Genomic DNA, 16,433 nt, shown 5'->3' with positions numbered 1-16,433 from the left:
TGCTAGAAGGACTTAATGGTGACGTCAGTACTGGAGCAGTGGAATCAACGGTGTGTCAGAGATGCTGGAGAGCATCCATATAGGTCTGCCTGCATTATGTAACTCTTCTCTCTCTCTGTCCCAACTCCCAGTCCAGTGATGGGCACAGGGGGCAATAGGCTTATAATCCAGTTTTAATCTGAACTCTCCCTGCCTGGTGTGTCTGATTTAAGATGCGCTTTTAGGAGTGGCTAGCGATGTGACATAGTGTGGACACTTCCTCTCTAAAATTCACGATTCTCTCATTCTTAAATGTGTAATTATTTCACCACAGAGCATTAGCCACGGGAACGCAAAAGCACGTGTCCCTGTGCCTAATGCTTTTTTTTTTTTCTTTTTGAGAAGCAAATGTATTTCCTGGCTGACTCTGCTGAACTGTTTTGTTAAGCAGCAACTTAATATGATCATGTGGATACTGCCGTCACAGGGACACAGAGATACATCATGGCACAGACACAAAGAGACCCAGGGACACAGACACAGCACAGCACAGAGACAGAGAGACCCAGGGACACAGGCACAGCACAGCACAGCACAGCACATTTAGACAAAAGGAAACAGAGTCACAGCACAGCACAGAGACACAAGGACACAGAGACACAGCATGGTGCAGAAACACAGGGGAACAAGGACAGGCAAGGAGACACAGCCGCACAAGGTGAAGGAGTGGGGGAGGGGGGAGGTCAATGAGAGGTAAGATTACACAGGTAATTACACTGGAAGTTAAGCAGCACAGCTCTGAGAAACCTCCACAGCGTGAGTGCTGATTAAACCTGTTGTTTTCATTTGTTCCGTTCATTTCTTTAATGTTCTGGATTTGCACAATTAAATTTAGCCGTGGCGCTAAGTGATCTGAAGTTTGATTAACATGCAAATTCACGTGTCAAATCTGCAACCGGGGAATTAACGCACACCTTTCATCCGTACGGCAATTCGTTTTTTTTTGGGAACTGAACACACACTTTTAGCGCGCCTGTCTCGGAATAGCATGAATGTGGCGAGGGATTACAGCATGAATTACACTGACATTGAGTGAAAGCCGTGACAGAGGGTGGCAGGAGGACAGAAACTCTGAGACTCGAGCAGGCCTCGTAGCAACGCTGACACTAAGGGGCAGTGAGAGAAAAGGACGGAGGAAGAGGGAGTAACTGAGAAAGAGGAGGGGGCAGAGGAGAGAGATGGGAGAGAGAAGAAAGTGATACTGGCACAGACAGAAGGAAGAGGAGGAGGATGGTTATTATCATTCATTGTCATTAATAATCTCTGTGCCATGCCTTAGCTATATTTATGGGATATATTTTGTGGCAATAGAGTATATTGGATTCAACTGAACTGAACTGTGAGGGAAAGGAGACAGACTGGAGAGTGGAGAAAATAGGAACCGGGTGTCAGTAAAAGCAGGAGGCTATTTGCCTATAAATTCAAGTTTCCACCAAACATGGCAAAGCCCTGCACGCATGCTTATTGACTCTGCCTCAGATTAGACAACAGCAATTGCAATGTGTTCGGGCTCTGCTTTAAAGAAAAACCAGCTGTGCTCATCCAAATGGCCACGCTTTAGCTCTGCGGTCCATCTCCACCGCTGCTGGCCCTGGTCAAATGTCTCTGTGGCTCTGTCTGTGAGAACCTTGCTTGTATTACTCTTCACATCACCATACCCATAATACCCCCAGACTCATCCTCACATCATTCTGCTGGGGCACACTCAGAGATGAAGTGATCACATTAGTGTTAAAACATAACGTGTAGAGCCATCATAATGTCATAATATATTTACAATTTTTATATTAGAATTATTTTATTCATATAAAATAATTATAATATAAAGCAATATTCGAATATAATTTATACATTCACAATGGGCAGTTACAGTGGACCATTTTCACATTCATTTCTCCCCTATCTACTATCAAAGTATTTGGTCAAAACTTTTCACAAGTGTGTGTGTGTATGTGTGTGTGTGTGTGTGTGTGTATTTGTGTGTACGTGTGTGTGTGTGTGTGTGGGTGCGTGTGGGTGCGCTTATGCATTTAAGGATGTGCGTACATGTCCAGCAAGCTTATCGATGAGCTTCTCGCTCTCTCCCTCTCATGGAAGACACACATACGTAAGCAGGCCCTTGGTAGAGGATCTCAGAGGCATCAGTTCTCACGGCATGCAGTAGGAACAGGCTGGTGGGAACAATGCTGTAAGCAGCTTTGAGAAGCCAGCCCAGGTCTGCTAACCGCCTTAGATGAGTGTGACTTTACAGACAGCCTCTGACTTTTTTAGAAGGTAAACAACATTAGAAGAGGAAATAAAAATGGGCTAAGCTGAGCTAAATATAATGTGTCCCTTCAGATACGTAGCTGTTATGAAGCAAAGCTAAATAATGCACAACATAGCCATAACCATCAGATGAAACCACACACAGTGCCCTTATGGGACAGTCTTTTACAGACAAGGGGTAAACACAGTCTATTCTGGGGGAGAATGTTACACAGAGGGGGTAAATACAGTCACCTGCGGGGCAGAATGTCATGAGTCATGAGAGAACCTCATTTTATGAAATCCTGACATATGCAGGAAGCATCAGGCAGCAAAGCACAGTGAGTGAGTGAGATACATACAGAGACTGCAGTCCAACTACACTTCCAACTACAGAGAAAAGCTCATTAATGTCCCATTTACACAGTGCTCGGATACACTGAGGAGCAGTGATGCTATGGGCATAAAGACACAGGGACTGTCACTCTGTTACCAGTGTGTTAACCTGATTTGCCTCTTTAAAACAACGTGCCCATCTGGTTCTTGAATTTCATTCAGACTTAATCTGTACTTATTTGCTTGACAGAGCTCGTCACACCGGACAGCGGTTCTGCGAGTTTCGCTACTACGTGCTCAAAGAGTTTTTTGAGAATAATAATAATTATTATAATAATGTATGCAGCCCAAAACATACCCAGCTTCATCTTGTGCACTGGGTTTTGATATCATATGTCCCCAAAGATGAAAACTGTGAGAGACTGATGCCCAAATTATCAACCATAAAATCAAACTAGTAGCACTGCAAGATAAAATTGTTAAGTGCGATCATTCAGCAGTTAACCTTAAGCAGCTATTCAGCTGACTGATAATCTTATTACCTCTATCACGAAGTAGCTTGCTAACTGGCTACCTAACAAAGGCATTCGAGCCTGCAATGACATTAACATTAGCTGGCTAATGGTGATAAGATTCTGGTTTGATGACTGCCTGTGTGATAAGTAATATTGTAAAAAGTGCCCCGAGGAAAACACAGTGACGGTTCAGGGCACAATGTTATTAAAACCAGTGTGCATCACAGAATTATGCAAAGAATCACAGAACTGGTGAATTTAGATAGCAGGTTTTATCCAAGAACAGCTCCAAATCATGGCAAATGGTTGATTCCAGTCCTCTGCATGAGAGGAATGCTACGTTTACAGGCCTATAGTTTCGCTGATCAGTGCGGTTCCCTTTTCCTATGTACTGCATTGCCTATATTGCGTATCCAGTTTTAAATGTGCTGCTGACAGATTTAACAAAACACTCCTGGGATATTACGGCACATAAGATCAGAGGTTAACAGACACCTGGCATGGAAACCTGGTCTTGCGCTGGAAGTCACTCATGACCCAATCTTTCAGCAAAGTCTGGGTAGAGATGAGAGAGTGGTCATGATTTCAGACTTGCTCCATCAATCCGCTAATTGGAGAACCGCTATCAACGAGAGTCTGAGGTTCAGAAGAAATCAAAGACCCAGCGGGAGACCCCGGCGGCAGGGATCAAACATATCCATTCTCATTTACCGAAGAACTTTGAATTGAATTAACGCTGGGTCATACTGAGCTGATTGGTGGTTCACCTAATACACACCAACACTATCAGCAGTGCCTCATTAGCACCTCTCTCAGAGCTGCCAGTTGGCACTAAGTCTCAGGGCTTAATTCAATGAACTATCATTCCTCACTTTGACTCACAATTAAATTCAAGATATAGTTTTACCCTACAGAAGAACAGTTCGAGTTCCTCAATTACCAAAAGTAATTCAATATTTATACGGACAAAAATGATTTTAAAAACAGAGATTTACTTAGTAGTAAAGGGGAAGACAATTTGAATTTATGGTGGAGACTAACATGCTCACACACAAACACCTGCATACATGACTAGACGAATGATGTTTCTTTTAATAAGAAACAGGTGGCTAGGCCCTCCCTCTCCCCACCCCCAGATTACAGAATTGCCTCTGAGAATCATGGGCCACCTTGAATTCTCATCTTATACATATTACCCTCCCATGGCCCCTTCTCTCTAGCCCTCCTTCTTGTCTTTCCCACCCACACAGGTCAATAATCTCTCCATAAGTCACCCCACTGTGGCTTCTGTCCAAGTCACTTGTGTGTTACAGTCCAGCCCGCTTAACCCCATTAAAGCCCTAAATCCTCCATCCAAAACTTTGGCTCAAAGGGGCTGAGAGGATTAGTTACTGTTCACCACATTGTTCCCAGACATGCCCACTGTTGGCTGGGGCGAGATGTAATCAGAATCTCTTAATTAAGAGCCATGCCCCCCAGACAGAGATCCAAATGCAGCCTGCTACCATAACAGAGGGAAAGTGACCACTAACACTAATCCTTATACATCTTAATCAGCCTGGCGTTGGCTTAATGCTCCAAATGCTCACATGCCCTGTTTTTGTTTTTCTTCCCTAGAATGAGCAATGATAGCTGGATGAGCAATCCCAAAACTCCCCCACTTGGCAATGCCCATTGTGTACCTCAGTTTCGATGAATCAGGATCAATTCAAAATATATTCAAATATAACAATTCATAATATGATGGATTTGTAAAGCTTTCATTGAAATGTCCCTCAAAGTATGAAATTAATATAAAAAAAATACCCATACACCCTAGCCTGAGATCTACAGCGGCACGTCAAATCAAAATCTGAGTAAAAATGAGTGCCTTTGGCCAACACAGACTGGTTATAATGGCAGAAATCTTCTACCTAAAACTTGAGACCAGGATGCATCCTATAGCGAAGCCAAACTTATCCTCTGTCAGACTTTCTTTACTGTCATTGCAAGAAATTGCTTAAGCAACCTGCTTCTGCCTCCGAAATGCAGTGCCTGAAATTTCGTGACATTTCCAAAACAGGAACACAAAAATAAATTCTGGCCATTAATAATAGATGAGCGATGGCTTGCTTATCAGCCGACTGAAGACAGTAAAGGCAGCTGACGATTTTCGGCGCTCCGCTTTCTCTCCTTCTGTCGCATTTCATGAGGGTGCCGTGCATGCCTTGTCATCCTCCATTTTGGCCCGGTGTGCCCAGGAAGACAGCCACATAGCAGGTGCACCGCCCGGGCTCGGCCAGGCAGCTCAGCTAGCCCTCCATCCGGCCCAGCCTGCCTGTTCACTCACAGAGTCTGCATAGAGGCTACAAGTCAAAACACCAGTGATCCACAGCAGCGGATGTGGAGAGCATGGGGAACGCAGAGGTCCCTTGTGGTTTGATTCAGAGGGAAAGGAGACTGCATGACACTGCGGTTGCCAAGTGCGTTTTCTAAACAAACATGAAGCATCGGCCACCTGCTAGATTTGTTCAGAACCTGAACCTGTTTGTGTTTGTGATGTCATAGGAGTTTCTCCCTGCTCATTGGACAGCTCAGAGCTGGAAATAAACTACTTCTGATGAAGCTGGCTGGGTCCCAGGTGGGCTGTGTGTGGCCTCCTTTCACATTAAAGTAAATGTGACTCCTACAGTGGGGCAAAGCCGGCAAAAAGGCGGCTTTTGCTACAGCATGGACGGGTCTTTAGAGATGATAACCAGACTTCCGCTGACCTCTACCCTCAGCAAAGACATTAGGCTGCATTGATCCCACAGACGACAGAAACACAAAGAGATTGGGAATCGCCACGCAAAGAGGAATTCAGACTCTTTAATCCTCCAGGTTAAGGAGGTCACGTTAGGAACATGGAGGGAACAGCCCGATCCTTTCGTTATGTCACTATAGGCCGACAACCTGGCCGACAACCCGCACGTAACAGCTCATAACATAACCAACAAGAACAGCTAGGTACAAAAAGGACATTTCATCACAAACTCTTTGTAAAAACACAATCAACATAGACAAAACAAAGCAAGTGTTCTTACATGTAAAATAAAAAAAAAACACACACCACACCAAATTCATATCTTTGAAACTGTAGTTTTGTAGTTTATACACTCACTTGAAAATGGCAGTGGTAGGGCATATTGATGAAAGCATGATTACTGAGGTGTAAACACATTTTAGACTGCAGTCATATGTTTTATTGTTTTTCAAGCACGAGAGGCATTGTGTAAACAAAGTTAATTATTATTACAGTAGACACCACAGGCAAAGTGACAAGCCAAAAGTGCTCAGTGACTTTTCCTTGAATGGTCTTTTCTCTTCATCATAGCATAGTGGTACAGTGGAAGGGTGCTGAGGACACGCTCCAGAGGCTGATGGTTTGGAACCGTCCTCTGCTATTTGCATAACACTTCTGGTTGGCCACCATTCCATGGCTAAACTACGAACTCAGTTTCTTTGAACTACTTGCAGTGATATGCCGATGCTGTCAGTGATGAACAGTGAGCAATGTGATGTAGGGATAAAGACAGAATCTTGCAGCCCAAGAGCTGCAAGGTCAATTCCTTGGTGAGACACTGCTGTTGTACCCTTGAGCAAGGTAGTTAACCTGACTGACTTCATTACACATCCAGCTGTGCAACTGTATGACAGGTGGTAGCTATATTAGTTGTTATGCTAGTTGCTCTGAACAAGGGTGTTGGCTGTCATATGCAATGTTATAATATTCTTATGTAGCTTTAAAGCTCCATATGATATGTTAATATACAAAAGCAATAGGTTATTAGCCATATTTTTGTTACAGAAAAAAAACATTTTGGCACAGCAGAGCAGTCTACCAAATCGTGGAGGAGGCATCAACTCTCAGCTCTTAGGATCTTGATCACAGAGGAATAGATACAGAGTAAATGCTATTGTGCCCCATACAGAGAGTGTACCTGTGAGTATCCTTTTTTTGAGAGCAGAGAGCTGAGAGCCAAGAGCAAGGCATCTCACAAACACAGGGGAGATGCGTCTTCAGCCCAGTAAGAAACAGCCTGGTGGGACTGGGGCAGCCGGAAGCACACAGGGGCGGGGGGTAAGCGGGACACAAAAATAGCCCCACAGACAGACGGGGGGCTGCCTCCTTTCACTGGGACGGCAGGGTCGGTGGGAAAGGTGGCTTTAAATAGGTGGCATGTCAGTGCCTGCTGTAATTACAGGGACTTAATCGGCTTCTGAGCGGCGTACAGGATTAGTGTGTGGAGAGCCACGTTTACAACTCCTCTCCCCGTGATTCGCACAGAGGTCACGGGCTTACAACGCCTGGACTGAAAACATCAGAAAGCAGAAACAAAGCACCCGCAAAGTCCAAGCGCGGGCGTAAACACGCATACGCCACAAACATCAGAGCACACGCTGTGGGCTGTGGAACCGCGACATTCCCTCCCTCCTTTTCCCTGCAGAATACCCTGCCCACGGGTATGCCAACATCGGAAGCCATGGCCACCTGCTGCAACGCCCACACGGCAGAAACAATTGGCTTGTCAATTCACGTGTCAAGTTTAATCTCAGTCAGAGACATATATTAATTTCGGGTACAAATTGCCACGTATTTAGACACAGTCTAATCGGGACGAATAGCATGTCTTCATCAGCCTGGGCTCAGTCAAATTCAGTGTGAACCTCGGCAGTCAATACAGATGATGCTGTTATTGTGTCGTCTAATTTGCTGTCAAAACAGGAAAGCTGATTCGATTTCCTCTCTAAAGTCACACTGCAGAACAATATGGTGATGTGCCACTCATTTCATGGTTGGGATGTCTCCCCTTGACAAGAACTGGAAAATTATGTTGTCACTCTGACAGGTGCCCAGACAGTGTCCAATGTAGGCAGCTGCACTTTTTGTCAATTTATAAGAAAAAGTTGCAGTAAGCAAGCAACACAGATGAGTGTAACTTTTGCAGAAATATATATTCAGAATAATACATTCAACTTTCAAATGACTCAAAAGTCCTAGAATGGTTTGCATATGATGGAATGCATATGATCCTGCCTTACTTTAAGAGAAGCAAAGCAAAAACAGAGGGTGCGTTGCATGATGACCGGTTGAACTGGCCATCTTTAGACTAAAACATGCTTAAAACCTGTAAAGGTCTTATCTTACCTATGAGGCATTTCATGTAGTAGAGATTATATCTGTACACCTGATGTGTGTTTGCAGGTGTTTGTGAACAAAGCCGGAGGCTGAACTTTAAGCGAGACAAAGAATTCACTGCATCACTGCCATCTAGCAACACAGACACTTTACTGTTTGCTGACATTTCCATCAGCAACTTTCGTCAAAAAAAACTGAGCGATTTGTTCCAATGAAGGCTTGCTAATCAAAATGTCAGTAAACGGTAAAGTTTCTGTGTTACAAGAAGGCAGTGATGCAGTGAATTCCTTCCTCTATTTTTGAGGCATTATATGTGAAAATATGTTTACCAATAACTTTACTAAACAACAGAAAACTGAGATGATAGAAAAAGAGAACACCTCATTGCCAGAAATATTTTATCTATCTATTGAAAACACCACCCTTAACTGTAGATCCTGTTCTAACTTTGCCTTGTTCTCAAAACCTGAGTAAGCATATGACTTGAGGATAATGACTGTAATTGCATATTTTATTCACATATCATAAGCTGTGGAGGTGGAGCAATGTGATTTAAAAGCCTAGCTGCATGCACATGTTGCAGGCACAAATACTGCATTAACTCAATAATAATTTAATATATGAACACGTGAAAAATGCATGACATAAATGAATACAGAATGTTGTGTAACATAACAAAATGCATTTTATATTTCAAACAAGATTTATATTAAAGAGGTTTTTAAACAGCCCTCCGAGAATACCCCTTTTCTGCTATCTGAGAGGAGAGGGGTGGGGAGTGGTGGCAAATGAAATATTCAACAAATAAAGAATGTCTATTTTCAGAGTGGGGAAAGCTTTAGTTCTATTATTTATGTTAGCATGCAGTAGGGTTAGCCATATTGGTTGAAATGAGGCAGGCTGTTAGCTGGTGTGTGAGAAGGATGGGCTTCAGGGTGCCAGCTAGCCTTTATTAGCCAATGAGAGTGAGCTGCAGACACATTTCTGTTAAGGCTTTCGCAGCATAGTGTGGTAGCATAGGAGAACTGCTCAGCTGTGACTCAATACTATAGCTACATTTGGATACCACAGCACTGGAAACTACAGAGAAACACAACTGGGTTTTACTCTGAAGGTGAATGCAGGCTGAGTGGTATCAGACTGTGCAGGGAAACACACAGCGATGGGATATGACTGTGCTGGGCGCACAGGCTCTCTTGAATGTTCCTACACCAGGAGACACAGGCTCAGATGGATGTCGCTGTATCGAGAGACACAGACTCAGTTGTTTTCAGTTCATATGGACTGGGCAACAGTGACTAGAGCCACTCTGCTGCTCTTCACTGGATCTGTGGTTATATTCTGATCCAGTCTGTCCAGACAGAACCAGCGCAGGAATTCAGTAAGGTCTTTGCTGCAGTGCGGACCCACTTCAGAAGAGGCACTGCAACTACAAGACATGAAGCCTGGCTGTGAGCTGTCTTAGCAGTCTGAGACACAGATCCTCCACTTCTACATTCCTCTCCACTGTAATCTTTATCCCCATAGACAAGACAATCAATAATCACTTAGACGCCCTGCACAATAATTCAAGACTATCCTCTGGATGATAAATAGCAGTTCTCTTACAATCAATTGACAGCATTTCCTCAGATACATGCACAGATTAAATATATATATTCCCTGTCTGTATCTGACAAAAACATGCCCTGAGAGTTGTTTCACATACAGAGTCCATGATGTAATTTGAATCTTATGATCAGAGGAGATGAAAGCGTGGGAGCAGGCAGAGCTGGACCAGTTCAGAATGGAAGTTCAAAATATATAATGATTAACGCAGTTAATCTTTGTCCATAATTTTCCACAGTTATAAATATATTCCTTTATAACTGTGGGAAATTATGGACAAAGATTAAATGCATTAATCATTACATATTCTCATATATCTATGTTTCTTTTATATATATATATATATATATATATATATATATATATATATATATATATATATATATATATTTCTACCCAGGCCTGGCCCACTCCTCTCACAGCACAGGGACCTGAAAATGCATAGACTTCACCTCCACTGTAGTAAGATGATGGTTGGTTTCAGAAATCAGAGAACATTTATTAAATGTTCATGAAACATTCTTGGAATGTCTGATGCTGTGAGATTAAGAAATAACATTTCTTAATGGCTACAGATGAAAAGGTGTTATGTACAACAAAATGAAACCTTAAAGGCAAACTTTTGGATGATATGTTTGGCTGTGAATAAAATCGCCATTCTGTGTATGTGACTGGATGATCTCTTAGTTTTGACCAGAGCATCTATTTAGACAGAAATAGGATAGGAATACAGGAAGATGTAGGAAACTGTAAATGTAATGATCATAAGGCCAAAATACTTAAAATGTTAAATTTAGAACTGTGCTAAAATGATCATTTATTAAGAGTTAGAATTAAATGCTAACTTGGTATGTACCAGATATTTTCACAAATAACAAAGAATAATAATAATACAGAACAGTGCAATGTTACTATTACCATAAGAGTATTACAATTCAATTATTAACTTTTGATAAACATCTGCTGACTGATACATATGAAGAATTTTGTGATGTGTATAAAACAACATTGACCGTACAGAAAATGTAAACTTTTCCTTGGGCAAAAGAGCAGCCAAGGGGACCGTGCCTTTTAAGTACAATTTAACACATTTTTTAAAACAGTTTCAGAAACTAATGTAGGGAAGGGCCAATACTTAGGTGAAAAACAACAGTACATGAAACAGACATAGCATAAAACAAAACCACAAAAATGCCAGTGGCTGTAATCTTTTTGAAATTGCATGAATTTACTGAATTTGAATAGATCATTTATCTGTTGGTGGAACTTGCCAAGCAAAAACAAAATTGCCTTGACAAATGCCCACAGGAATGGTGGTGATGATCATGGTAGTGATGGCGACAAACAATAAGTACAAATCAGTATTTATTGTATATAGAAATAAAAATGGAAAAAAGATTTCAAATTAAGATCAATATTATTCACTGGTACAGGCTATATGTATATATCGGTAAATGCTGCTGGTTTTCATTTATATGCATTGCATTCGTCAAAAAATAAACTGACACAATCTGAATAAAATACTCGGACATAAATTAATATTAAAAAATAATATCTCAATAATTGATATTTTTAATTTAGGCCATTACTGGGACGAATAACGTAGACAGTGCTGGAAACCGCAGCTGGTCCCTTTTGACATAATATTTTACTTTCCCAGCTTTCCCAACATGAAAGCTTCTTAACGAAAAAACCCTAAGATATCGATTCAATAAACATCAAAAGACCGATAAGTGACCAATAATCGTGGGAAAATAGATAACTGATCATTCAGTACGCAAGGGAAACAAGGGCTGCATTTTCGACTTGGTCGAGAGGCGGAGATTATGCAGGGACCCAGGAATCCCGATCCGCGTGATGCTGAGAACCAATGAACTGCGGGAGCGCTATATAAGGCAGGCGCGCTCTACGAACTGGTCACAACATTCCGGGACAGCTCCGTGGTGCTGAAGTCATTCCCAAACACCAGAGCCTTGCTGTCGCACTACACTAAAAACTACTGGCACACTCGCAATGGAGGGAACCGTGGATGGAATATCCTGGAAACTTCTCATAATGTCTTTCCTGTTTCTGGAGGTGTCGACCCAAGAAATGGAGCAGACCCAGTTCATCTGCACGTCGGTACCAAAGGATATGGACTTGTGTGCAGCCGTTGTGCAGAACGCTGGCCAGAAGGAGGATTTGAAGACAACGGTTATGCAGCTAAGGGAGACTGTCCTTCAGCAAAAGGAAACCATTATGAACCAAAAAGACGCTATCAGGGAACTGACCTCTAAATTGGTTCGTTGTGAGAGCCAGAGTCTGTCCGAGCCCGGAGACTCCACAGCTGGGGACAGGAGGAAAGAAACTGCGTCCAAAAACACCATGGGGGATGTGTCCAGAGGTCCATCGGATACCCTGGGGGAGTTAGAAAAGACTTTGCAGTCTCTGAAACAGAGACTTGAAAAGCTTGAGGTACGTATCAATGGATATCGTGTGGACAGGTGGATTTTGGGCGCAAACAATCCCCTGTTCGAATTATGTTGTTTGTTGATAGGGTTTTTTGACCTTCCACAGGCTTAGTAGTTCTAACAGAACTTCCCTGTTCTACGAATGTACTTACTTCCATCATATAACGAAACCACTGTAGCCATTATGAGGATAAATACCAGATTGGATACGGGTACTGAATAGTGAGTATTGAGTAGCGCTCAGCATCACCAGGAAAAAAAAACTGTGTTGGTTGAGATGACATATGCAATGTTCCAGATAAAATGTTTAAAAAAGTGTTAATCTGATGCAAAGCTCGCTCATACTCTATTATCTTTCCTTTAGCAATTTAGCAGGAGCAACAATTCAGCTCAAGCGAACAGTCTGAAAGACTTGCTTCAGAAAAAAATCGACGACCTGGAGAGGCAAGTCCTGTCCCGTGTGAACAGCATTGAGGAGACCGAATCTGGCTTGAGGAACGAGACGGAACAGCGGGGCCGGGTTGAAACTGCGCTCACCTCTCTACACCAGAGAATCACCGACTTGGAAAAGGGTAAGCGGTTTTAGTAAACAGGAAAAGATCTTTCACCAGTGTACTTTTATATTGCTCCCTAAAACTCAGAGGACTTTCTTTCTTCCCACAACATGACAGTTTAACAATAAAAGCGAGAGACATCAGATTTATCACTGGTACATCGTAAATCTACGAAACCTCTCATCAAAATCACACGATGACCTGGAACAACGGTGCCATGACGCGTGGACAGAGGAGGGAAGAGAACCGCATTGCTCTGCATGGTCCAATTCACATTAACGGCACAGAAGAATCAAAATCCTTGCTTTATTAATTCCGCTTCGATGAATTATAAGCTTCCTCTTTCTACAAAGGAAAGTAAATCAGACGCGTCTGTGATATGGTTTGCTTATTGACGTGTCCTTGTAGCGCTTCTGAGTCTCTAAACTTTACCAGCACACACAACGACGCCTGCAGAGGCTACCCTCATCCTGGCGCACATCTGGGATATTGATCATGGCTGACAGGTGTCTCGCATAACAGCAGGAACCAGACAGGGCTGTAATATGCACGGGAGTTGTGGGCGGAGAGAGAAGGACTTACAGGGTGGGGGAGAGAGAAAGAGAAGAGAGAGATAGAGAGCGCGAGAAGGAGTGCTATTCCCTGCGCTCCGCTCACGTGACCGCTCTCATAGCGCAGAAACTGGATTAGTTGTGTAACCGTTGACGGTAAAGACGGATGTTCTGTAGCTGCGGTGCCGAAGAGGAAACCATTTCTCAAAATATCACATGAAGAAAATCCCCAAAAAAGAAAGTACTATGTAATAAACAGCCATGCTGTCTTAAAAAAAAAGAATGCAATATCAATTCCCAGCAGCGTTGGGGATGCAAATATTGCGCAGTTTGTCTTTACGATATGTAATTAAGCAGAATTCTGTTTTGACTGCAGGTCAGAAAGAAAACAAGCCCTTGGATAAATTCCTGCTGAAGTTCCCTTTGCGAACCAACTACATGTATGCTAAAGTGATGAAGAGCATGCCAGAGATGTACGCCTTCACTGTGTCCCTGTGGATCAAATCAGACGCATCTCTGGGAGCGGGCACCCCTTTCTCCTACGCTGTCCCAGGACAGGCCAACGAGCTGGTGCTCATTGAGTGGGGGAACAACCCGATGGAGATTCTCATAAATGACAGGGTAAACTAACACACACGCACATACACACACACACACACACACACACACACACACACACACACACACACACACACACACACACACACACAAACACTCATGCCCATGCTTGAATACATTTGAAAAAGCACACACACACATGCACACACACATATATGTGCAAATTGTAGTATCTGTCCTAACTAATGCACAAAAAACATTGCAAGAGTCACGCAAACTAGGATACCGACATCAAACAATTACCCGCAACATTACCCTGGAATATGGCCGTAATAATGTGTTAGGCTGACAGATATGTGTGTCCCTATATTGCCATACCTGAATTACTTTGATGACGGTTTCCCCCTGCTGCAGGTGGCCAAGCTGCCCTTCATCGTTAACGACGGGAAGTGGCATCATATCTGCGTCACCTGGACAACGCGCGACGGCGTGTGGGAGGCATTCCAGGATGGGGTTCTGAAGACCACCGGAGACAACCTGGCCCCATACCACCCGATCAAACCGCAAGGGGTGCTGGTGCTGGGACAGGAGCAGGTGAGGCCCAGGGCGGCTTTGTTCATCCTCGTCACGATCTCCGCTTTCACAGCAATCTGCTTCTAACTTGCTGGCCTTTCACAGTGAGCACAGGTCACTGTGTATCAGAGTGGCAATGTATTTACATTCCGTCTTTTTCACTATGTTCACGCTCTAAATGCTGTGTCAGCACAGGGTGGCTCCTATTCTGCTAATAAAGAATCCTCTGAATCTTTTTCAGCGAAGACAAAAAACGACTGGGCACATTGGTCCAAAACCTATACTGATGGCAGAGCTTTTTTTCGGGCTGCTAACGGCTCTATTCAGAGGATCCTGCCTCATTACTGGCCCTGTGAAAAGTTGACTTTGTGTGTGTCGTCTTGAAAAGAGAGGGATGAAAAATCTACATTCATTATTTAAAAGTCCTTATTCGTCATCATTTCCTTAATTAACTCAGAGGGCCAGAAATAACTGCAGTCTTTGAGTTTGTGTGACATCCATTCAGAATGTGCCATTTTTAAAAAAAAAAAAAAATCTCTTTCCACAGGACATGCTTGGAGGAGGATTTGATGCCACGCAGGCTTTTGTTGGTGAGATGGCGAATTTCAATATATGGGACAGGAAGCTCTCAGCTACAGAGATCTACAACCTGGCCACATGCAATAGCAAAGCCCAAGCGGGTAATGTCTTTGCATGGCTAGAAAACAACATTGAGATCTATGGTGGAGTTTCAAAACAGACAGCCTTTGAGCCTTGCCACCAGCTCAACTGACCAGCAGAAAGGAACCCATGGAAAAGAAAGATGCTAGGAGAGGTGCTTTTCCTCTAGTTGTCTGTCTATATGTTAATGCCCATTTATAAATGTGGACATTTTATGTGAAGCACTGAGGCTTCTGAGGTTTAAGTAGACAGCCAAGCATCTTACAAGCTGAACATTAAATTGGGACTTTTTTTTTTACTTACCTTGACGAGAACCACATTTTTTCATTGGTCCGGGAAACCAATGGGACAATATTAACGTCAGTCTCCTTTTCCAGACTTGTCAAAAATTAAATGCTCAGCAAGCCTTTATTCTCCTCTCCTTCCTGCGGCGACCGGAGATTTTAATACGGGACGATGAACAGCATGGCAGCGATGAATGAGAATGGGCCCCTTCTTGGAAAGGAGGATCAGACTGGTGGTCAATAGTATTCAGTGCCATGTAATGTTGACAGACTGAAAAAACCCCAGCAATTTCTTAATTCCACAATTTCCTCTTTTCTCTTCCTGGGATGTTCTCCGTGAATTGCACACAAACTAGGAAATGAACAGCATAAAAGGAAGACGTGAGCTTTCCTCTGACTTTTACTGGCATCTACCATTCGCTTAATGCTTCCGTGTTGTCATTTTACAGGGTCTCTTTAAAAAAGTGTGATTTTAATGCATTTTGTGTTCAGAAATACATGTTAAGTTGTCTCTGTGTTAAGAAATGTATTTTTATATATCTCTGTGTTAAGAGAAACATTTTAACTTGTATAGCAATGCTGACATTTCAAGGTGCGCATTAAAAAAGACATGCTAAGGTTTCTGCATGTTAAGAAACACACAGTAAGGCGTTGGGGTTAAGGAAGATATTTACAATGCATCTCTAAGTTATAAATAACATTTTAATGTGTCTATGAGAGGAAAGACATTTTAGGGTTTCTGCGTGTCTGTGGGCGGGATTGAATCAACAATTTCCTTAACTTAAAAATAAATATGAGTGTTACTTTTCTAATCAACTATTTTACTCACTTAATTGTTTATGGTGATCACTGAACTCACCAAACTGTGTTTTTGAAGAATGAAGATAACACTTATAATTG

The 16,433-nt window shown here is 42.7% G+C and overlaps 1 protein-coding gene across 1 annotated transcript; it reads left to right on the top strand.

Annotated features, from left to right (window-relative positions):
• The first annotated feature begins 11,868 nt into the window (after nt 1-11,868).
• On the top strand, nt 11,869-15,854 carry LOC118794787 (neuronal pentraxin-1-like). Its single transcript, XM_036553052.1, has 5 exons — nt 11,869-12,357; nt 12,718-12,925; nt 13,835-14,079; nt 14,431-14,610; nt 15,137-15,854. Exons 1-5 carry the CDS (start codon nt 11,917-11,919, stop codon nt 15,359-15,361), a joined length of 1,299 nt encoding a protein of 432 aa, XP_036408945.1. The 5' UTR covers nt 11,869-11,916; the 3' UTR covers nt 15,362-15,854.
• Nucleotides 15,855-16,433: the final 579 nt, after the last annotated feature.

Source organism: Megalops cyprinoides, chromosome 19, assembly GCF_013368585.1.
Source record: "Megalops cyprinoides isolate fMegCyp1 chromosome 19, fMegCyp1.pri, whole genome shotgun sequence".
In the NCBI taxonomy this organism is placed as follows: Eukaryota; Metazoa; Chordata; class Actinopteri; order Elopiformes; family Megalopidae; genus Megalops; species Megalops cyprinoides.
This window is presented reverse-complemented; position numbering and strand designations above follow the sequence as displayed.